The 24,308-nt window shown below is 47.7% G+C and overlaps 1 protein-coding gene and 1 long non-coding RNA gene across 3 annotated transcripts in view; one reads left to right on the top strand and one right to left on the bottom strand.

Annotated features, from left to right (window-relative positions):
* Positions 1-257: 257 nt before the first annotated feature.
* Positions 258-24,308, top strand: part of KCNA6 (potassium voltage-gated channel subfamily A member 6) — a 46,236-nt gene continuing 22,185 nt past the window's right edge. The window contains exon 1 of one of the 2 annotated variants that reach the window (XM_025930246.2): positions 258-3,442. In XM_025930246.2, the coding sequence (XP_025786031.1) occupies positions 814-2,400 (1,587 nt within the window). In that variant the 5' untranslated portion in view covers positions 258-813 and the 3' untranslated portion in view covers positions 2,401-3,442. Of the gene's footprint in view, positions 5,557-24,308 lie in introns of both variants that reach the window. The other variant, XM_086714265.1, reaches the window with a different exon arrangement.
* Positions 17,274-22,353, bottom strand: LOC147579379 (uncharacterized). Its single transcript, XR_015253862.1, has 3 exons — positions 21,974-22,353; positions 19,747-19,840; positions 17,274-17,832 (listed from the first exon to the last, which is right to left on the bottom strand). It is a non-coding gene; the product is annotated as an uncharacterized LOC147579379 (long non-coding RNA).

The raw sequence follows: 24,308 nt of genomic DNA, 5'->3' as shown, positions 1-24,308 counted from the left end.
TGGCTGGGCGAGGGGTGTGATGTGAGAGTGGGGTGGGAGGGGGCAGCAGGCGGGGCCTGCCACGTCACTTGGAGAGTGAGTGTTGGGAAGGAAGGGCAGAGCGGAGAGCCGAGCCGCTGCAGCTGCCGCGGCTGCAGAGAAGGCTTGAGCGGTGGGGAGGTGGGTCCCCGCGCCCCGGCGCCGGGGCAGCCGCAGGGCCCTCTCCGAGGCCTGAGGCGCGACTCACAGGGAGGAGGTGGCGGCTGTGGCGGCGGGAACGGCGACCTTGGCCAGACGGGAGTCCGCGGTGCACGTAGGGCGGAGGCCGAGCCCCGCCAGGAGTCTTTGCCGAGCCGGAGGGAGGCGCATCTGGCGCTTCGCTCCCAGCGGCAGCCGGGGGGCTCGAACGGCTGGAGAGCGCAGTGGGAGCTGGGAAGAGCTAACCCGTCCGGAGGGCGGACCCCCGCGTCCCAGACCCCGGGCTCAGGCACGGCGAGGGGCGAAGCCACGCGTCTTCTCGGGCAGCCGGTTTCACGCGCGCCAGTTTGCTGTTCCAGGTATCCCAGTAGGCTGTAGCTGTATCCCAGGCGCGGCTGTCTTGGAGGCGCGGAGCTAAACCCTCTGCGTCCGGGCCCCCTCCCCAGACCCAGCCTTGCAGGGACCGGGGTTTCGGAGCCCTCGGACCCAGCGGCCAGGCCAGATCTAGAGCTCGGAGGAGCGCGAGCCCCACCCTAAACAGAGAGCGCCGCTCTGAGAGCCGGGAAGAGGTGCCGCGCTCCAGAGGTGGTGTCGTGGGCGCCGTCCTAGTGGCGGGGAGCGCACCGCGGAGGGGACATGAGGTCGGAGAAATCCCTCACGCTGGCGGCGCCGGGGGAGGTCCGTGGGCCGGAGGGGGAGCAACAGGACGCGGGAGACTTCCCGGAGGCCGGCGGGGGCGGGGGCTGCTGTAGTAGCGAGCGGCTGGTGATCAATATCTCCGGGCTGCGCTTCGAGACCCAACTGCGCACCCTGTCGCTGTTCCCCGACACGCTGCTGGGAGACCCTGGTCGCCGCGTCCGCTTCTTCGACCCCCTGAGGAACGAGTACTTCTTTGATCGCAACCGGCCGAGCTTCGACGCCATCCTCTACTACTACCAGTCCGGGGGCCGCCTGCGGAGGCCGGTCAACGTGCCCCTGGACATCTTCTTGGAGGAGATCCGCTTCTACCAACTGGGGGATGAAGCCCTGGCGGCCTTCCGGGAGGACGAGGGCTGCCTGCCAGAAGGTGGCGAGGACGAGAAGCCACTGCCCTCCCAGCCCTTCCAGCGCCAGGTGTGGCTGCTCTTCGAGTACCCTGAGAGCTCGGGCCCCGCCAGAGGCATCGCCATCGTCTCCGTGTTGGTCATCCTCATCTCCATCGTCATCTTTTGCCTGGAGACCTTGCCCCAGTTCCGTGCAGATGGTCGAGGTGGAAGCAATGGTGTGAGCAGAGACTCCCCAATTTCCAGGGGTAGTCAGGAGGAAGAGGAAGATGAAGATGATTCCTACACTTTTCATCCTGGCATCCCGCCGGGGGGAATGATGGCAGGGGGCTCATCCTCACTCAGTACTCTTGGGGGCTCTTTCTTTACTGACCCCTTCTTTCTGGTGGAGACCTTGTGCATAGTTTGGTTCACTTTTGAGCTCCTGGTTCGCTTTTCTGCCTGCCCTAGCAAGCCAGCCTTCTTCCGCAACATCATGAACATCATTGACTTGGTGGCCATCTTCCCCTACTTCATCACCCTGGGCACTGAGCTGGTGCAGCAGCAGGAGCAGCAGTCAGCCAGTGGAGGGGGTGGCCAGAATGGGCAGCAGGCCATGTCCCTGGCCATCCTCAGGGTGATCCGCCTGGTCCGGGTGTTCCGCATCTTCAAGCTGTCCCGCCACTCCAAGGGGCTGCAGATCCTGGGCAAGACCTTGCAGGCCTCCATGCGGGAGCTGGGTCTGCTCATCTTCTTCCTCTTCATCGGGGTCATCCTCTTCTCCAGTGCCGTCTACTTCGCAGAGGCTGATGATGATGATTCACTCTTTCCCAGCATCCCGGATGCCTTCTGGTGGGCAGTGGTTACAATGACCACAGTAGGCTACGGAGACATGTACCCCATGACGGTCGGGGGCAAGATTGTGGGCTCGCTGTGTGCCATCGCTGGGGTCCTCACCATCGCCCTGCCTGTGCCGGTCATTGTCTCCAACTTCAACTACTTCTACCACCGGGAGACGGAGCAGGAGGAGCAAGGCCAGTATACCCATGTCACTTGTGGGCAGCCTGCACCAGACCTGAAGGCAGCTGACAGTGGACTTGGCAAGCCTGAGTTCTCTGAGACCACTCGGGAACGGAGACCCAGCTACCTTCCCCCTCCGCATCGGGCATATGCAGAGAAAAGGATGCTCACTGAGGTTTGAGTGATGCAGGAAGGGCATCAATGAGAAGGACGACACTGAGCAAACAGTCTCAGGCTTCCTTCTCATTCTCCACTCCCTTCACCCGACCTCCAGCCGACTTCCTGACTCCCTCCCCTGCACTCAGTCCTGATACCTGGACTGTCAGCCTTGTTGCTTGATTTCCGCAGCATTCAAGGTTCATCCATCTAAGTGACATTTTTGAAATTCTAACGGTGCCACCCATTCATGCCCATCTTCTGTCATGTGGATGAGATTTCCGTCTGACCTTCCCTCATGACTGTAAATTTTCATGTCTGGGGCTTGGAATTCTCTAGGAACAAAGATGTCAACCGGATGGAAACCAAGCATACCTGGGTCCTATTTCTCTCCTTAGCATCCTTTGCTTTGGGGCATGCACCTGTCAGCTTCTGGCTAGGTGGTAACTAGCAGAAGCTGGAGGACAGAAACAGTGTTCATCTTTCTGTTTTATTCCCGTGCCTGTGACACCTGCTAGTCATCCTTCAGAGGACCCTTGGTAAAGCCTTTAGCTGCACAGCCTCCAGATATGTCATTCATCTTGAATCTTGGAAGGAATTAGAGAAACTACAGTTAAACTTGGCCATTTGGAGGCCATGAGAGTCAGTCCCAGACCAAAGGGGCCAATGGATTCTTCCAGGTGTCCTGGCACGGTGGACATCGGCCTTTGGTCTGCATTCAGTCTTTCCCTCCCCGACTGTCTAGCTTCCAGGAAGGTTCCTTCTCAGAGCCAAATACTCTTTTTGTGCAAGTGCCTTCCTGTGCAGAGGAACTGGAAAGAGGGAACCACAGAGCCAGGAGAAATGGCAACTAGCTTGACGGAGTATCTACAGAGTTAGTATCAGTTAAGCAGCCACTGTCATCTGGGAGGCGTGCAAAGAGGAGCCTTGTTGCAGATGGCAAGTTTGTCTTCTTTGCTTGCCCCCCAACCCTCTCCAGCACCCCACCCTCCTTCTTCCTGGGAATTTGACTTAGGATTGCAGTTGAAGGTTTTCCAAAGCAAACTCCAGCTTACACCTGCAGACAGGTAAAAGCACACATTGGATGCTAGCGCGGGTTTCTTCCCGTTTTATGTGCAATGGAATAGGTTTAGAGTAAGGAAGAAACATCATTCCTTTGTTGACAGCCTCACCGTTAGAGGTTTTTTGCTGAGTCAAGCAAACATTTACCTGGTCTGCCCCTTGAAGCTGCAGCTGACCTGCTCTAACTGGTAAGGTAATGTTACCACCGGGACTAAGTCATCCTCTTCCAGCGTGAAACTGCTGCCTTCACCCCCCACCCCCCACTTCCCCTCATTTCTCTCCTGGTAACATTGTCATTTGTTTGTTGCCTTGAAAAACTGTGATGTACTGTTCTGAGCTCTTCTGGGTGCAGTTCAGAAACCGAAAGGACTGTTAACATGTTTTTAATTTTGTATCTATGCTTTAAGACTCTTTGATGAGGATTTAAAAAAAAAATTTCTCAAAGAGCAATTTATGAGGGATGGCCTTTTGAGGGTTTTCTTGAGAGACACTGTGGCTCCTGTGAGTGCCAGATCTAAATCTGGATTTTGCCACAGCTTTACAGGGTAACACAGTTCCTCTTTGTGCCTCAGTTTCCCCACCCATTAAATGGGAACATTAATGTCTTCCCCTCCCTACCTCATGGGGAATGTCAATGTACTGGGAAGCTGGGGATGATGCTATGCAAATGTGTGAATTTTAATAAGGGTATTGATTTTTTAGTTCATTAGCCTGTTTCCTTCCGTGTCTCCCAGAGTCAAAAGCTCCCCGCAGAGTTGCTGCCTTGGATTCAAAGCCCAAGAGTAAGCCACACTGGGCTATTATCTCCTTAAATCCCTCCTTAACCTCTTGAACTGGGCTTCAGTCTCTTTTCTTACCCTTCAGCAAGGAGGATGCTCTTTAGACAGGTTCGGTGGGATCCTTCCAGAGCCAGAGGCCGCCTTGATTGGGAGTTTGGCTTCTCCAAGCCTGAAATACAGATAAGAGGAGTTCATGACTCAGTAACCTGCTCTGAGACCATAAAGTTCCAGTTTTCCAAATTCCTTCAGTTGCTTCTGGCTATTTGGGGAAAGGAGAAGGGCCCACTACAGAGGCAATAGGGATGCTTCCAGTGAGGGTAAATGTTGGAACATGTATGCATGTATCTCTATATGTGTGTATGTGATCATCCTCATCACCATCCCTAATGAAACATTTCCTTTTCAAGTCAGAGCATGCCTGAAAGTAAAGGGTTTGTGGAGAGCTGGGCTCTCCAGGGACTCTGGTTGCCATAGCAACCTTCCAGACTGTTCTCTCTATCTTCTGATTTGGGCAGCAAGTGAGAATGGGAGGCTACAAATTCCCAGTTTCCGAAATGAGAACACCTCCTACATAGTGGTTTAGGGGCTGGTAATGACCGGCAGGATGTGTGACCTTTGGAAAATGAGGGGGATACATACAGCTCCCCCAAACTTCCTCCCTGGACCTTTCTTCCTGGCCTTCCCACCCAGTCATCGAAACTGCCTCATCTCACCCCTGATTCTTCAGAAATCTGAATGCTAAGCAACTGCCAGTTAAACCAATGTCAGTATTATCTCTTTCAAAATGACAAGGGGAGACTTGGAGGGGACACGCTCCTCAAGAGGCGGCCAGGCTGGGCCTTGCCAAGAGTCCTGACAGTTATGGTCCGTAACAGTATCCTGGAGGTCCCGTCTCCTCAAAGAGAGGCTCCTCCCAAGTCTGAGAGAGACGGAGAGAAATGCCACTTCTTCCTCCCAGGGAATAATCTAGCTCCGTTCCTAGCAGTCTCATAGGTGGCTCTCCTTAAGACATCGAAGAAACACAGAGAGGCTGTGACCTGACCTAGTTTCTGTGAAGGATTTTGCCAAGTGATCCCTCTCTGACTCTGAGCCTCTTTATGTGGATTCTGTGCCCCAATAATCAAGAGAATATGCACCCCGTGCTTCCCAGATGGCTGGGGTGGCGATGTCACAGCTGCCGGCAAAGGCAGGGGTCAGTCCTTCGTTACACCTGACTCGAGCCGGCAGGAGCTCCCAAATGCCTTCCTGGATCTGGCAGGCACGGCGGAGATGTGGAATAGTCCTCCTGCCCTGATCATCCCCAAGAGAGAGTGGGACAGCTGGCCGCCTTTGCATCTGAGGTAGGTTCTACTGTTGGGGAACTTGGTTCCTGGCTCAGAGCTCTGGGTCAGATCGGAACTGGGGGAGGTGAGCGCCTGCATTCTGGAGACTCAGGGCTTTGATTTCCCATTCCTCAGCGGCCACCTCCCTCTCCTTCTGTGTATTCTTTGTGACTGCATGGACTTCAGTGTCCTTCCTTGGTTTCTGCTCTCTCACTGCTGTCTCCCCAACTCTTTCTAGTCACCTCCTCTTCTCTGCACCTCCCCTTCCTTCTAGTTACTCTCATTTTCTCTGTTTTTTTTTTCCCCCTTCTTGTCACATCTCTCTGACATTTGCCCTTCTGCTGTTTTAATCTCTTCTTCCTTCTATATGTGTCTTTCTATCTCTCTCCTTGTCTCCACCTTTTTAGTGGCTGGGGGCAGCTGTGGCATTTCTGTTGAGATCACACCTTGAACTCTAGGACAGCAGTGATCTGGGGTGTTTGATAAGGAGTCTGTTCTCCAGCTGAAGGATGCCCTCCAGCCTTTCCTGCCACCTCAGTGTACCATCATTTCCTGCCAGGCTGGCCCCTGTGTGTTCAAGTCCTGAACTTACAGAGCAAGATGAGATTGTGCTGGGTTTAGAAAAATGTTTCTGCAGAACTTTCCTGTATCTTCCAAAATAAAAAGAGAAAGAAAAAAAGGGGGGGGGAAGGGAGAGACAGAGAGAGAGAGAGAGAGAGAGAGAGAGAACCTCCAAGTCCCTCAACCTTAAGAAGCTTATAGAAAGGTTCAAAACAAAGAACAGTACACATTTTAAAAAAGAAAAAAAAGAAAAAGGGGTGCCTGCGTGGCTCAGTCATTTAAGCATCCGACTTTAGCTCAGGTCATGATTTCATGGTTTGTGAGTTCAAGCCCCATGTCAGGCTCTGTGCTGATAGCTCAGAGACCGGAGTCTGCTTTGGATTCTGTGTCTCCTCCTCTCTCTGCCCCTCCTCCACTCATCCTCTGTCTCTCTCTGTCTCTCAAAAATAAATAAACATTAAAAAAAAAAAATAAAAAAACACAGTAGAAACAGTAGGCTAAATGCAAAAATGAGGATTTAGGACGAAGGCATAAGAGTGGAATTAGCCTCAAAACACCTTAATGCAGGAGTGGCCATCATACTGACCTAATTCTTGAAGGTCCCCATAGCGTCCAGCTGTCTGTCTTGCATACTGAAAGCAGAACAAAGCAACAGCGTATATCCCAGGGGTGCGAGGTGCACAGGATGCTCCTTGCCAAGATGGATTAAAATTCTCTACCCAGTTTGTAAGGGGAGCTGTGTGTGCTGGAGGAGGTGGGCTATAGGCAGTCCCGCTGCATCAGGACATTGGGGGCTTTTTGGAGGGTAATGGATGTTTTCTAAAACAGGATTATGGTGATAGCTGTATAACTCTATAAGTTAACCAAGAAAAGTCATTGGATTGTGGGTCGGGGGAAAGTGGCATGAGGTTGATAACCTGGGAGTTTCACACCTTGGCTGGGAGAATGGTTTGGTTTCTTAAATCTAGAAAGTTAGCATCTCTAAAGATGGACCAGCTTAAATATCCAGGATGGAATGACAGATTTTTTCTTCTGCCACTTGGGGACACTTTAGAGCTTTCATGCAGTTTGCTCCTTTCTACTCAAGTGTGGTGCCAAGAACTGCCTTTTTTTTTTTTTTAATTTTGACAATCATATCATTGTGGGATTTACATGCTTTTTCCTTTTTGCTCGAGCAAAAGAAAGGTCAAAGCCATTTTTGGTAAGCGCAGGGCATGATTAGCACATATTGGACTAGGGTAAGTATGTTGGACGTTATTCATTACGTAGGACTAAGGCAGTGAACCTGCCCGAGGGGTTCATACTCTGCTGGCAAAACACAAAGAACAAAAACTTCAAAATCCCCACAAACAAACCAAACCCCCCCACCTAGTCTCTGCACCTGTAGACTCAGGATTCCTTAAGAAATTGTACAGGAATCAAGGTTTTATTCTGCCGGCAACCTTTCCACTCTCCTCCCTGACCCTTTACAACCGCTGTGGGGTCCCCGCAGTCGTTGGTGTTTGGACACAGCAGTGGGTGGTGACCACCTTCCATCAGCTCACCCTTCTCTGTGGCTGTCTGTCAGACATTGCTCTTCCCCGGTGGCCCTCACTGGGTGCTGTCCTTCCCTCCCCATGGCACTTCTCATGGGACACCTCTCAGTCCTGTTGCTGATCATTCCTTCTCTGCACTGGCTGAGCCCTTGGTCTTGGCAGTATTCCTGTCACCCGGCATCTCTACACAAATGCCAAGAGAGATTCCCAGAGAATACTGTCCTCCTGGGACAATCTGGCTGGAACCTCCATGCCAGCCCTCATCGGGCTTGACTGTGTGCTATTGCCCTGGGAAGCAAAGTGTGTTCTGATCCTAGCTTGTCAAGGTCACTTAGGGAAGGAAAAGAAATCTGTTAATTCTTTAAACCGTAGGATTTCCTCTCTGCATTCTGCTTTACACCCAGCAGCCTCGGGTTGCACAGATAGCTTCTGGCAGAATATGGCCTCGGGCTTGGGGCTTTAGTGAGAGAGGGAACTTGCCAGATGCAGTCCACTGGGAGTAAAAGACAGATGGGCTCTGAGTTCTTATGTTACTGTATCTCCCAGTGAACCACCTTCCTGTTCTGGGCTTGAAGTCCCTGTGGGATTGGAGATGGTCATGTCGTGTCCCTTTGCTCTGAACCCCTAGAGAAAGGATTTCACCCTGCTTCTAATCCCCTGGGTACCCCAAGGAGGGAGTGGTCATCTGTTAGTGACCACTTTGGAAGGACAAACAGGGAACTGACTCCCTAGTTCCCAGAACAAAAGAGCGAAAGGGGCCACAAGTATCATTAATACTGGTCTCATCTTGGCTACCACTTAACCTACTTAGGGCCTAGCCCTGGTGAGGTTTATAACAATTTTTTTTTTTTTTAAACACAACTCTGACCTCATCATTGTTACTGTGAAGGGGATTTTCCCTTAGTCTGTCATGGGCCTCAGCAGACAATCTTTGCCTTCCCCTAGAAAACATCTTGGCACCATAAGCAGCTTCTGCTGCAGGCAGCAGGAAGCACAGACAGACCCCGGCTCTTTGGTGAGAGCAAAACCAACATTTCAAAAGGAAATCGCAGCCACGCAGTCTGCTGGTGCTGCTATTTTTGACATGCTTGCTGTTCTCTCAGGGCTTGACAACCTCTGTCTCCAGGAGACAGACAGACCAGCCCTTGGCAGGAGAGACACTTTGCTTTGAAAAAGAACCTAGGAAGATAGTCTTGCGGCTGGAGGGGGCCGGGAGAACAAGCCATTCCTCCCCTCTCCTCCAGGAAGCTGGGCTCCTGGCCATCAGGGTCTGTGGATCTGAGGCTGGGGCACCATCCTGGCCTGGTGAATCCTTCCTCAGCTTTGGTCCTCCCCAATGGGAGTGGTCCTAACACGAATGAGGATGACACCATCCATTTAAAAAGCATTTAGGGCGCCTGGGTGGCGCAGTCGGTTAAGCGTCCGACTTCAGCCAGGTCACGATCTCGCGGTCCGTGAGTTCGAGCCCCGCGTCGGGCTCTGGGCTGATGGCTCGGAGCCTGGAGCCTGTTTCCGATTCTGTGTCTCCCTCTCTCTCTGCCCCTCCCCCGTTCATGCTCTGTCTCTCTCTGTCCCAAAAAAAATAAACGTTGAAAAAAAAATTTTTTAAAAATAAAAAATAAAAAGCATTTAAAATGCCTTCAGTGCTCTCAAACATCACGTCCTATAACAACAAGATTAGGAGCATGGATCCTGGAGCCAGGTATTCTGGGTTCAAATCCCACCTCTGCCATTTGCCTGCTGGGTGACATGGAGCAAGTTCTGAAACTTCTCTGTGCCTCAGTTTCCCATAAAGTGGAGGGAGAGTAATAGTACCGATTTCATGGAGTTGTTTTGAGGATTAAATGAGCTAATAATATACGTAATGTCTACGTAATATGTAATAATAGGTACACAGTATAGTGTGTAACAATATATGAACACTCTACAAAGATTGGCTGTTACTATTATCCTACAACAAACAAATGAGGTAGGTAGGCCAGGCATTGTTTTCTTCTGGCAGGTAAGACAGTTGAGGCTCAGAGGGCATGTTCAAGGGCACACAACTAATGTGTGACCCATCACCCTCAGGGGAGATGTAATTTACAGAACTCGGTGAAGGTCTGATTAATACTAAACAAGAAGAAGAAAAAATGAATTTGTAGCTCCTAAATGTGTATACAGGCTTTTATTTACATGCTAATTTGTCTCTTTAAGGGAAAACCAGAAGGTGTCCTATGTATATGTGTGTGTATATATATATCTCATATAGCTATATATATATATATATATATATATATATACAGATTTTATATATATGCAAATATATATATGTGGGTGTCAAGATGGACAGGTTTCCCCAGCTATCCAAAAATAGAGCATTCCTATGAAAGCTTTCATAAGCCAAATGAAGTAAAGCAAAGAAGCAATTACCATTTCTTAAAAGCAAAAATCATCTTCAGATTTCTTTGGGATAGTGAGATCAGGCACCAGCATAGGTCTTTAGTAAAAGCAAACCTGTATATATGTTAAAAAGAAAAAAAAAAAAAAAAAAAGGAAAGTGGTGTAAAGCAAACTTTCGGATAACAGGGAAAACCTGTTGTTCTTTCTATAGACCCCTCCTCATTGTCACCACTGCTTTCCTCCCTCCACATTTTAATAACTCCATTACAGCCTTCCTCACACACTTCCTCTGCATCTTCCTCCTTGGGACAAATGCAGGGTCCCACAGTTAGCCCTGAGGCCAGAACACATGTCAGACTGCAGCTCAGTTTTCTTGTACTGTTCTAGTGGCCCTCACAATCCCACCTCTCCCGGTCCTGTCTTCAGCAGCTCCCTTTTTCCCCAGCCATCTTCATGACTGTACACCCCACCACCACCACTTTGCAGGTGGTAACACCCTGTAACATTCCTAGGGTGTTCTCCAGCTTCCTTTTCCTCCTTTCAGGGGGAGGAGACAGGAGGTCTTAGAGTGGGGAGAAGCTAGCCCCTCCTACTCCTGTGAGTCCGAATTTGCTTCCACTGAAGTTCTCTCTGGGGGTCCTGGACTGAGGCCAGAATGCTCCACTCACCCTGTGCTCCCTCCCACAGCCACGCCAGCTTGCACAGGGAACCTGGCCCAGGGCAGAGCAATGGGACTGCCTCCTCACTCCCTATTCTGACTTCTTGGCTTGCTTGCCTTTGGAGGTAGAGAACTTGCCTCTGAATCACCATTATTAGCTGCACCTCATTTAACCTCTACAGTTTTGTCATCTGCAAAATAAGAGAGCTAATTCCACTTGCCTCACACAGTTGTTGGGAGGCTCAAACAAGAGGCACGTTAAAGAGGTTAGTGGGAAATAAACTCTCAGTGGAGCACGGCTGAAGGGGCCCCAGTGACACTGAACAGCCACCAGGGAGTGGGGCTAAAACCACCTGTACTCTCAAAGAAAGGCAGGATCCCTGCTGACTTCAGTTCTATTCTCTGAAACAAACATTGAAATGAAATATGATATAAAAAATAGACTCGTGGTAGCTAGCTATTTTATCCAGAAGGCTCTTTGCCTGAAGCAGTCACAGCAGAATCTGTTTAAATAATTGCACTTAAGATGTGATTTAATATATAGGAATGTAATCTGAATGTATCTTGTAAGAATAGAATGGATATACCAGTAATATTTTTTCCAGCCAAGGTAGATAATCCTTCCCAGGAGCACCAGAGCATTGGAAACAATACTGAGGGTCGCGGGGGGGGGGGGGGGGGAACAGGAGTGCTAGGAGGGGCCCTAAATGCTCCTCTTTGTGAAGGAGAAGGCTGATGCAGACAAATGGAACAATTAACCTATGATCACAGGCAGTTCAGAGCATAGCTGGGTCTAGGACTCACATTTTCTAACTCCACCACCGGTATATTTTTCTATGGAAAAATGGAAACCTAAGGATTAAACTTAACCAATTGTATTCATTTCCCACCCAACCAAACTCCTTAGCACAGTTGTCCATAGGAAGTGGAATTAAGTGCTTTTTAATTTCATCTCTCTCTTCCCTGACTTTCCGAGGTACAGAGGCAGCTGGCCTAACTAGAGAAATTCTTCATCAGATAACCAGCTCCTGGATTTGTAAGGAATGAATGACTAAAAATTGTTACTCTAGTAAGTACAAAAGGTATTTTCACATGGGGCAAATACAGGCTCATAAATAGGCACTGGCCTGGGCAGCCAGGCCCTGAGCTTTTAATCTTACCAAGAGGCTCTGTGTAACCTTTTAGGGCTATACTTTTAATGTTAAATTTAGTGACTAGGCTGCAGGAAACTGTCACAAATTGGAAGTCAGGAAAGCAAGAGGTTATTGGAGACTTCTGTATTTTAAAGAGAAAAGAAGAGGGGCGCCTGGGTGGCTCAGTCAGTTAAGCATCCGACTTCAGCTCAGGTCATGATCTCGTGGTTCCTGAGTTTGAGCCCTGCGTTGGGCTGTGTGCTGACAGCTCAGAGCCTGGAGCCTGCTTCTGAGTCTGTGTCTCCCACTCTCTCTGCCCCTCCCCCACTCATGCTCTGCCTCTCTTACTCTCAAAAATGAAAAAAAAAAGTTTAAAAAAATAAAAAAATAAACAGAAAAGAAGGCACGCAAAAATTGAGCATCTTACCCAGGAGTGCCAATTTTCTGATGACCTAGGAAACAGAGATCTACTTCTAGATCCTTCCCTGTACTTTGTTGTCCTGGGAGAGAAAGAGAAGTCACTGTTGGTTACAGATGCCTTTTATAAATCACTAGTGTCAGGAAGAACAAAGTTTCCAGAAGCCATAGTGGCTGAGCCATAAATCAGACAGGCGCTCCCCAGCTGCTTTAAGGCAATTTGGCATTGCTGGAAGGAGAGAGAAGTCTGGCATAATGGGGAAAAGAGTTTGTGTCTCTTGTAAGACTGCTGCTCTCTGTGCTTCGGGGGAGGGGTCACATTCACCCAGGAGCAGCACACACGTGTGTGCATAGCAGACCCAGGCTCTCACCCCCCCCCCCCCACACACACACACTCAGCCACACTCCAGGCCTGGTAGTTGCCCTCAGCTTCTCTGGAGGTTTGTTTGGTTTTCATTTTATACGCTTAATTTTTTTTTTGCACCTGCAACCCTCTGGTAGATGGTTTTATAACCTTGCAGAATTCCAAATAACAATCCCAGAGTACCTAACCTAAAACTGTGCAGGTTGTTCCTCATAATAGGTCCTCAGTCAGTGACTTGTGGATCACATATGATTCAGTGTTAAGAAATAACTGGATATGCAATTTTATCTCAATAAAACTGGGAAAAGATACAATAAATATTGGGAGATTTTACATGCAGACTTTGACTTTTGTTTTCTTTTGAAAAGTCAAAGGTCTGGTCTTGATGATCTTGCATTTCAGCCTTCCACCAGCTGAGTGAGCTGCCCCCTTCAGAAGGGGAGTGGGTTCTCTTTTGTCCAGTGCCCTCTGAGTGCCACCCAGTGCCCAGTGGCCATCTGTCATTTTTGTTGTGCCCACGGCATTGTTTTCCTTCTAGGTGGGAAACATTTCCTATGTGTGCATTTCTACTAAGGGCACTACGCCCCCAGCCCACTTCATCTGGTGATCCCATGGATGCCTGTGCATGACCCCTCTTGAAGCCTTCCTGCATGATCTCATTGAACTGAGTCGCAGTGTACTGTTAGAAGGGAGTGGGGGTAGGTGTGGTTATTGGGAACAGAGTGAAAGCCAAAGCGAGGGCTGGCAGCCTATGAAGGAGGCAGTCACGACTCCAGATGAGAGACAGAATTGGGTGGCTGCTTGGAGAGAAGGGACCCTGCAGGAATCAAGAACATGTTAAGTGATGTTCTCTGTCCAATTAAGTGGGCAAGGAGATGTGTGATGCAATTAAGGATTTCCATCTATAATTATTAAAATACACACACACACACATACACACACACAACCCCAAAAAGGCAAACATCGGTGTTTTGGTATTTCTGATTTGAAGCCAGCTGCCTACTTCTGTGATGTCAGATAATGAAACATCACTCTGTTCGTGCTGGCTGGCACTGAGCATTACGAGTCAGGGCTCATCTGGCTTTCCTGGGTAATGGTTGGCCAGCCACCAGCCATGGGCTCTGCATTAGTGCCACATTGTGAAGCCCATGGTCACCCCCAGATCCTTTATTTCCTCCCTTCCTAGACTCTTCTCTGTCAGTTTCAGCTCTTAGGTAGACTCTCCTGTCTGTGAGCTTATCGGCTCAAAGTGAGCTGACCATAGAGTTGGAACTATGTCCAACATTATTGTATTGGGAGAGAGGTAAGAAATGTTCTCCTCTTTTCCTTGTTTTACCTCTTATTTCATCAAAATGTTTCAGGGCCAGAATTCAAGTGGGGAGTGTCAGTAGCAATTTCGGCTAGAGATAGCTCAAAATCCTTAGGGTCCCAGGAGTGAAGCAGATTTCATGTTGGCCATGCCTTACTGGGGACAGCTTTCACTTCTGAAGACCCAAATTTAAAAGGATTCTATGAACTTGCCACCACCCTCCTCCCATACTGCCCCTTCTAGGAGCACAGGAAAAATTAAATCAGGTGGGTTAAAGGAAATCCATCAAGGGCCTTCCATCATAATGCCTGTCTGCCTCATCATTTCCAATAGATGTTCTGAAAAGTTGTTTTTGTCATGACTGTGTATGTGTGCGTGTGTGTGTAAAAGTAATAGAATCACTTTCCTATCAGAGGTGATTTTAGGCAGGGGCTCTTTCACGTTTAAAAGAAATTGAGGCACCTTGGTGGCTCAGTCGGTTAAGCATCTGACTACAGCTCAGGTCATGATCTCACAGTTCATGAGTTCAAGCCCTGCATCAGGCTCTGTGATGACAGTTCAGATCGTGGAGCCTGCTTTGGATTATGTCTCCCTTTCTCTCTGTCCCTCCCTCCCTCATGCTTTTTGTCTCTCCCTCTGTCTCTCAAATATAAATAAAAATATTAAAAAAAGAAAAAACATCACAGAATATAGCTAAACTTAAAAGAAAATATATGGTCTATAGAAAAAAATGCACTTAAATTAGTTTATGGCATACTTCATACAACTGTAATTCTGTCTGCTAGTGGAAGGACAGGGGATGCTGTGGTATTAGAAATGGTGGGGATTTCGGACCAGATTTGAGAAAGAGCTTTTTTATTCACTGGAGGAACTAGGGGATATTTTTCAAAACACATGTTCAAAAGTGGGAACTCTAACAAACTCTGTTACAATTTTCTCATTTCCTTGCTGCATTTCTGACTGTCTAGATGATGAATTTCCAAGTATATAGCATTGTATCTCCCATACCTACAGCCGTGTCAGCTGAGAAAGGATGGGAGAAATGAGGCTGTGGCCCTAAGTCCCTTGTGTCTCTCTATAACCATGTGGGAAGGGGTGATGATGGCAGTCACCTCAGGAGTCAGCACCCAGGGCTGCCACCCTGTCTGTGTAACTGTGTGGCCTAGGAACCTATCTGAGCCATGGTTCTCTCCTCTGTAAAATCAGGCCATTGATAGAACATCCCTCATGGTGGCCAGTGGGGTTAAAGGAGATGATGCTAATAATGAGCATTGCAGGTCCTGGTGTGTAGTATGCATTCAATAAAAGTAGGTTATTTTTTCCATGGTCTCTTTCTCTTTGGCCCAATTCAGCACTATGCTTACTGAGGCATAGGCAGGGCCTCTAAAAATTGCCCAACCTTTAGAAGTAATTAGAACCACTCAAAGCTCATGTAAATCTAGGTCTTCAGGTAATATATGTGCAATAGTTTCTGTCACTTTGTAGATTTGGATTTCCTGACCTAACACTGACTATGATTCAGGTAGGTAATTATCCAATACTTGGTTGTAACACAGGCGACTCATATAACAGAGGCTTAATACCCCCTTAGACAGAGCACTGCTTCCCTGCTAAAACAAGGCAGCGAAGAGAATACTCAGTGGTTCTGATAATCCCTTTAGAAAGAATATAAGCAGGGGCGCCTGGGTGGCTCAGTTGGTTGAGCCCCTGACTCTTGATTTTGGCTCAGATCATGTTCTCGTGGCTTGGGAGATTGAGCCTGGTGTTGGGCCCTGTGCTGACAGCATGGAGCCTGCTTGAGATTCTCTCTCTCTTTCTCTCTCTCTCTCTCTCCCCCCTATCCTTTCTCTCTCTCTTTCTTTCTAAAAAAAAAAATAAGCAAAATCCTGGGAAACAGTGAGAATTTCCAACACACTTAGGAATTAACTGGAACATCAAATAACTGAATGTAGAAAGATCATGTGGTTCAGCTACTCACTTGCCTGACTTTTGGGCTTGCCTTGAGTGAAAGAATGAACTGAAAGGAGACTGCACAAGAACCCAGGAAGGTTTCCTTGAGTGCTGAACAAGCCCATAAATGTGCCTTTCATGATGCATTTGGGGTTGACCTTCTTCAGAATTATAACACAAGCCAGTGGAAAATATGATTTGATTTATGGATAATGTCTTTCTTTACATACAACATTTCAGGAATGCATTTAATTTGCAAAGAAGTCAGCTGAACTCAATGATGTATAAGTAGAGACTAAGACAAGATGACATACAAAAACTGAGCAGGCAGTGGCTTCCAAAAGTCAAAGAATCCATTACTCTGTCCTGCATTAGGAAAAGTCCCTCATTATCCCAGGCCTATTCTGAACCCCCCCCCCCACAATCACGGGATGGGAGGGAGAGAGACTTCCAGGGATGTTGTAGGGTTGTTTTTCTCCTATCTCAGTTACACATGTGCTGCTGTACTTTAAACTTCCTTCCCACTATTTTGTACCAACTGAGATGGATACTCAACTGACCATATTACCTAGAATAACTCGTTATGCCAGAGTTCCTCAAATGTGATATGCAGAGTATTAGTCCTCCACAGCATTCTCATGGAAAAATAGTCCCCAGCTACTACGTACCTGCTTCTTGGAGATACACAATACATGGGATTGTAAGATTAAAGGCCCGGAGAAATCCTGCAGTGAATAAAACTATTTCACCTGTTAAACCAGTGTTGTTCAAATTATTTTTACTGTAGTATCTCCACCCCCTTTCTGGGGGGAACTTCTATTCACATCCTACAAAAATTGTAATCCAAGGAATAAATTTTGAGAAACTCAAAGACATCTGAAACTCCTTATGAATTTCAGTCCATGGAACTTCAGCCCTTAAAGGATTTCTTGAATGGACCATTTTGTGGCCTCTTGTCAACCTTCTGAAAGTTCTCCACACTCCTTTTGAGTCATGCAGATACATACAGAATCAATGTTTTGATAGGGCTCTGAACCATGTGAGAGAAGATACCTCCCCTTTGGTGACCTTCCAACCTTCTTAAATAGGAGCCTTTGAGAAGAATAACTGTAAAATTTGGTCTTATTGGTTCAATTTAGAGTTTCTGTTCTATTTGCTGCAAATGTCCACACTTGAGATGCACTTCTCCAGATTGATAGCTTACTGATGGCATTGCCTTGTGGTGTAACAGCCCAAGTTCTATGCACATCGTTAATAAAACTGAAGATTATAATGTGTGTCTCTGTTTACAAATGCTTTTCTAACTGAAACTAGAACTTTGCATAAAACATTCAAGCATGCCTCTGCTAATGATCATATTTAAAATATCTTATTCACAATCTGAACAAGACTCAAAAAAAAAAAAAAATACTAGCAGTGAGCTCTAAGAACCCAGGCTCCTCAGTCTTTTTTCCTTCCCTAAATATTTTTTTCAAGGTATTTTCCCAAGGTGCTTCAGGTGCTGGTGCCTCCAGTTGGACCCCGTTCCTCCAGTGCTGGGACTTCAGTCCTCTGGGCACCTGCTAGGTGCCACCAAGGGCTCTTACCTTTGACTCTATTCATTCCAGGAAAGATCTGATGCTCACTGTCTACTCCTCCACCACCTGGCCCAGGACTACAGTCCTTCCTCCATGGGTTGATTCCTTTCTGTGTTTAGAGGTAAAAAGAGAGAGGATGTAGGTGCTCTTCACCTGTTGTTACCTTTGTACCCGTTGTTCCTTTTCTGGACATTGTGGGCTGTGAGGAGTGCCTGCTAGCCAGTTATTTCTTGCATCTTTAAATCTTTAAATCTGCTGAAAGTTTGAACAAGTGGACTGTGGAGAAGGTGGGCATTGCATCCAGTTCTGGGTCTGTCACTGACCCGCTGTGTGACCCTGAGCAAGTCGCCTGTCGGGCACTCAGCACATGGCAGCTATTAGTATTATTCTCTCATACAGTGTCTTTATCTGTAACATGAGATAGTTGGATTAGACAATTTTTGAGTCTTTGCTTGAAAATTCTGTGGGCGTCTATCTTATTCATTAAATGTACAGCTGGTCCCCTTGATAACTTGGCAAACTTTATTGTTTGACTTTTGCCACGGGAATGATCTTTTAAAAAGAGAGCCGGAGTTACTAAATTTCAACTGTATCTAGACTCAATGAATTTCAGGGTTCACCCACTCCATCCTCTTATTTTACAGACAGATTTCAGAACTTACCACTTACAAATATACTGAGCAGGTTACAGCAGACTTTTAGAAGAGATATGCTAATTTTTATGTAATGTCGAATGGGATAAATCTCTTCCCTCTGCTTTTCCTCCTTCCTTCCTTCTTTCCTTCCTGCCTTCCTATTTTTCTTCGATGAGCTTTTAGTTATTAAGTGCTTCCAGATCTTTTTTATTTCAAAGTTGCAAAATAAACATTCCTCGGTTTTGGCTGTGTCAAGTATCTTGGCATTATGATTGGAAAAATGTTGGGCATGCAAAGGCACTTCTATATTAAGGAGAAGCAGGGGGGAAATGAAGACCAGCAGGGGTGCTAACTAGTATTCTCTGGGTCTCTGGCTCCCCATTTACCAAAGGAGCCTGTAGAGAAGACAAGGGAAAGAAAAGTTGGTACAATTCTTTGCTATCTTAGACAAAGTAGAAGCTGACTTTGTCATTTCTGGGAAAGTGGTAGTGATCCCAAGGGCAGGTGCTGGATTATATGCTGGCCCCACTGTGCTGTGCAGTGGCTCTGGATAGAAAGGTCTTGGTTGGATAGAAAGTGCCCAGCTCTGCCCTACCAGCTTAGCCTTGGGAGCTAGAGCTACACAACCAGACCAGGGTTCCCCCTGTGCCGGGTCCCTGTCCTGCATGGCTGTGCTGGGTCCCAGTCTTGCATGGCTGCATTGGTCTTGGTGCTTTTTGGTGTTTGGTTATCATGTTCATTCCATTTAGCTTCCCTTGCTATTGCTAGTGCACCAGATGAAGCAGCAGAACCCTGGACAGGGATAGAAAGCCTGTGTGGGCTCCTAATGCACTGTTTGGCCTTGCACAAATTGCTTGAAACATTTTATTTTCTGACTTTTTTGTTCACTATGGAAAAGCATACAAGTCAGAAACATGTAAAGAAGAAAATAAAAGATCCCATAAATGCCACAGCCAGAGACATTCAGTATTGGCCTGTTTGCAGTTTCTCTTCTAGATTAGCTCTGTCTCTGTATCTATATCTCTGTAGAGGTCATATTGTATTTCATTAAAAAAAAAACCCTCCTATATGGGGCGCCTGGGTGGCTCAGTCAGTTGAGCATCTGACTCTTGATTTCTGCTCAGGTCATGATCCCAGGGTTGTAGGATTGAGCCCCACATTGGACTCCACCCTGAGCATTGACCCTGCTTAAGATTCTCTCTCCCTCCCTCCCTCTCTCTGTGTGTGTCTCTCTCTCCCCCACTCTCTCCCTCTCTCCCACTGCCCTAATCCCCAACTCATGCACTCTCTCTTTCTCTCTCTAAAAAAAAACCTCATATATCTCTAATATTCTCATGCAATACATCATATAGATACACCATATTTGTTAACCAGCCCCCTACTGTTGGACATTCAGGTTTCTTTTCTAAATGATGCTACAGTGACTATTTTTAGTGTGGATATCCATCCACATTCATGATTATTTCCTTAGGTTTTATTCCTACAAGAGTCATGAACAAATGGAGCAAAACATGTTCTAGACCCCAGCTTCCTTACCTGTAATAAAGCAGCAGCATAAACAACAATTATAGCAGCACCTGCCCAGCATATCATTTGCCAAGCCTGTGTCTAAGAGCTTTACATGTCCTAACTCATTTAATCTCCACAGCAGTCCTGTGCATATCTCTCTTTCAGAGAGGTGGCTTACCCAAAGTGGCACAGCCAGTGAGTAGCAGGGTAGGATTTCAACCCAGGCAGTCTGGCTCGCAGTCCTTGGTCTGAATGGCTGTGCTCATATGTCCCTGTGAAAGAAAAGTACTAGACCCAGCAATCCTTAGGCCACCTTTCCTCCTAACATTAGCTGCATTATTCTGTTCTACACTAGCAATGTGCCCAGATGACAAGGTTGCCTGGTAAGAGTTGGCTGGCTCCTTAAGTCCTCTTCATCTGCCCATTTGAGTGCCTGATGAGGTTGGGGTCTCTATGTGTGAGTGGGTGTGAGTTTGTGTGTATGTGTGTGTGTGCTTATATAATCTTTGGAATGGAACAGAGTCAGAAGAGACAGCATGAAACAAGAAAGCCTGAACTATATATTGGCAAAACAATAAAACACGGGTAATCCCTGCTATAGTTACAGATAACATCATGGTTTCCTCTTTATCTTAAGGTTCTCAGGCTCTTTGCCTGGGAAATTTGTCACTTCGTCATTGGACTGTCACCTCAGTGCAGCAGGGACGAGATTGGATGTGACTGTCTAGCACAACTCCATCCCAGAAGCACATGTTCGCACATACTATCTGAAGGGCACTTCCCCTCTCCGAGCTGCTATGCCTGCACTGTAAAAGCATTGCTGGGTATGATTTTTCATTCTGTAGGGAAGGAGATAGTTGACAGACTCATCAATGGAATGACGTATCCATGCTGCTTTTATTGCTTGCCCATCGTAGAGATTGCCAGGCCTCCTTGGGATTCTGACTGAGTAGATCTGGGAGAAGCTGGGAGTCTGCCTTTATAAAACATGTGCTCCAAGAAATTACCTTCAGGAAGTTTGGGAATCTTAGGTAGTGGGGCTCAAACTTCACAGGACATCAGAACCCCAGAGAAGATTTTATAAAAAAAAAGTACTACTTCCTGGGGGTGTCTGGGTGGCTCAGTCAGTTAAGTGTCAGACTCTTGGTTTCCACTCAAATCATGGATCTCACAGTTCGTGAGTTTGAGTCAGGTTCTGTGCTGACAGTGTGGAGCCTGCTCAGGACTCTCTCTCTCTCTCTCTCTCTCTCTCTCTCTCTCTCTCCCTCCCTTTACCCCACCCCTGCTCATTCTCTCTCTCTCTCTCTTTCAAAATAAATAAACTTAAAAAAATACCACTTCCAGTCCCCTCTGCTGTCTTGCCCCTCCCCACCCCCAGTTTGAATAATTGATCTAGGATGGGGTCCAGGTGCAACATTTTTGAAAAAGGATTATTATTTTTGAGAGAGCGAGAGAACGCGCACACATACAAGCAGGGGAGGGACAGAGAGACAGAGGGAGACAGAATCTGAAGCAGGCTCTAGGCTCCCAGCTGACAGCAGTGAGCCCTTGCAGGGCTCAAACTCACGAACCATGAGATCATGACTCAAGCCAAAGTTGGACACTCAACCAACTGAGCCACCCAGGTGCCCCTAAGTGCAGCATTTTTAAAAAGCTTCTCAAGAGACTATAATGTGTATCTGGAGTTGGGAACTGCTAGTTTAAGAAATTCTGGCAAGAATAATTTTACACCTTTCCATTGAAGTGCACTTCATACTTTACAGATGGCTTTCACAAGTGAGCAGCATAACAATGCACTACAGTCAGTAGGGCAGGCATTTGTATGCCTGTCCTTGGCCCGGAGACGGTGACTGAGTTGCCCAAGTGTGCACAGCTTCTCCCTCAGTCAGCAGCAGCTGTTCTCTGCCCAGCCCAGGCCAGTCCTGCCAGGCCCTCCAGGAGGGGGCAGCTTCCCCTCTCCTGAAGATCTTCCAGGACCAAGTTTTCTTAGCTTCCATCAGCCTTCTCACCTAGTGTGGATGCTGGGGAGGCTCTTTCTGTTCATTCTCACCCACATCCCTTCTACTGCAGCCGCTCTTCCTTTTCACAAAGCCTCCATGTGAAATGTACAGCTACGTTTTCTTCCCCTCCCAAGCTTCGTCCCGCTAAAGCGTTGGATAATGGCTCCGAGAAACAGAAGCCTGGGGACCTGGACAGTGCATGTCACCCACAGCAGTCTGACCTCAGCCTCCCATGTAGCTGGCAGGTTCTGGGAAGCCACATCCACAATCAGCTGCCTCGGGGATGCATTCCCTTCTCCCCAGATGGCACCTGCCATCCTGAGTTCTCGCATTCACCCCCAAAGCTTCTCTACCCTGCACCTACCCACCCTTCCATCCCCCACCCCAACAGCCTTAAAAGCCCACCTGAGTCCTTCCTATGAGGCTGCTCTGAGGGCCAGAGGCCCTTGCAGTGGTGAGTCCCCACTCTGGACATCTGGCTGATCAGAGCTCAAGGTAGAGCAGGGAGAGAAAACATAGCCAGGTAACTGCCCCTCCACTGTCCTCCACCCAGCAACCAACTATTTGCTCAAACTCTCCGGACTCAAACCAAAGACTCTGGCTGCCCTTTACTCTTCCTCCTCTTGTTCAAACCTTTTCCCTCGCACAGGCTGTGTCCTGGAGCGGCTCCCAGCGACTGCAGGCTCTCTGTGTCAGGATCCTGCAGCCTCAGTACCAGGGATGCTGGCTGCGGGGGCGGGGAGAAGGCGGGGTTTTGTCTTAACAGCAATGCGGGTGTAAATGCCCTGCCTGGTTCTCTTTGCCTAACCTATTCAGCAGCCTTGTGACTGAGGTGAAGCCTCCACCCCTCAGATTCCTGCAGCAATCTTGTGTTTCCCTCTGTCAGGGCCTGCCCACTGCTGGTTGTTAGCTGATTTAAGGGGTTGGTGTGGAAGGTCAATCAATGTCCTCAATGACATTTGATCCCCTAGGACTGATTTTCAGGAAAGGCACATTCTCTGCTAACAGGGCTGGCCCCCTCCTCTTAGACAACAGCCCTATATGGATTTTCTGCCCCATCAGAGGATTTGGAAGAAAGGGAGAGGACATGGGATGAACAAGCTTTCCTTTTTCAAACCAAGGGAAGCAGTGGTGAAGTTTCCCATGGTTGGGAACGACTCGCTTGGTGAATCATTACTGTTCTGGTTGGACATCATCAGATCGAATGGTTATGAGAAGGTTGAAGAGTCCTTTACAGTTGCCCCTTTATCTGCTCCATTGTCACCCACAAGGCCGAGGCTCCAGCAGCTAAGTCAATATTCTTGGACCCTTGACACGGCGGAATGGAGGAGGTTTGGATCTGAACCAACCTTATCCTCATTCCTAGAAACTGTCAGTAAAGGGAGATCAGTCTAGGCTAGCTTCTCTATGGAAGAGATGGAAAACCTCCACCCATGGGAACTGGAAGGGGTCTGATCTATTATATAAATTGACTTCCTTATTTTATAAATGAAAAAAAAAAGAGAGAAATCATGTGATTGAGCCAAGGCTACAGGGCTGTTATGGCTGTTATGGCTACTTCATTCCAGAGCTGTCTTTTTTTTTAATGTTTATATATTTTTGAGAGAGAGAGTGTGAACAGGGAAGGGACAGAGAGAGAGGGAGACACAGAATCCAAAGCATGCTCCAGGCTCTGAGCTGTGAGCATGGAGACCGACGTGGGGGCTTGAACCCATGAACCGCAAGATGGTTACCTGAGCTGAAGTCAGAAGCTTAACCGATTGAGCCACCCGGGCGCCCCCACAGAGCTGGTTTGAAGTCTAAAGTGTTAACTCACTGACTCTCTTGACTAGGGTATACCTCTACAACTAATCCCCTATGAAAGCTTATGTTCCACTGACACTTTGAAGAAATCCTAGTAGTTAAGCCCTGCATGGGGGCTTTGTGGGGAGCCCCCAGACTTTGGCATCGAACTGACCTAGGTTCGAATCCTGACTTCCACTCACTAGCATCAGGACTATGGCACATTTCCTACTCTCTTGAGGCCGGTATTCTTCAACTGCAAAATAGGAATCATTATATTTATTTCAGAGAAATATTGTGAGGGTTTTCTAAAGTGGACAACATGTGCTTAGCACATAATCATTGTTCAGTAAGAGAAAGATGGCTTCTTGGCCAAAATACAGACTTCTTCCCTTCTTCTCTGTGCTCTAATTCTGAAGCTGATTTTCAGAATTATTTAGTGCTCGCATGCTTGTAGTTGGGAGAACAGAGGGCTTCCTTTTGCCTTTTCTCCAGACTCCAAGGGGGGGTGGCCCCGCACAGAGCCTTGGTATCAATCTGCTAGGCTCTGCTCATGCCTCTCAGGCCCGAGGCAACTCAGATGTAGAGAGAGATGTGGTGGACTCTGGTGATTTGAAAGAAACAGGTACCTCTCTGTTACCTTTTTTCTAGGCTTATGAAATCCATTCATCCTGTGATCTAATCTTTATTAAAGTTCTACTCTACAACCCCCTCCCCTACCCCAGGCTATCAGGTGGCCCACTGAGTTAGAGAACGTGAAGAGTACATGGGTCACACTGGTAGAAAGAGACTCTTCAGGCCTGGTCATTTCTGAGGTCATGGGCATTGGCCTGTTGACCCCTGAGACCATATGTTTTTTGAAACTTTTTTGAGAGTGGCTAGGGAGAACACTGGTTTGTACCTCCTGACAGGTCTGTCTTGTGACCTCACAGAATTAACCTTTGCTGGACCTATAATG

The sequence above is a fragment of the Puma concolor genome, chromosome B4, assembly GCF_028749965.1.
Source record: "Puma concolor isolate L17-30 chromosome B4, mPumCon1.1.hap2, whole genome shotgun sequence".
Lineage (NCBI taxonomy): Eukaryota > Metazoa > Chordata > Mammalia > Carnivora > Felidae > Puma > Puma concolor.
Note: the sequence above shows the minus strand (reverse complement) of the source record. Positions and strands in the feature narration are given on the sequence as shown.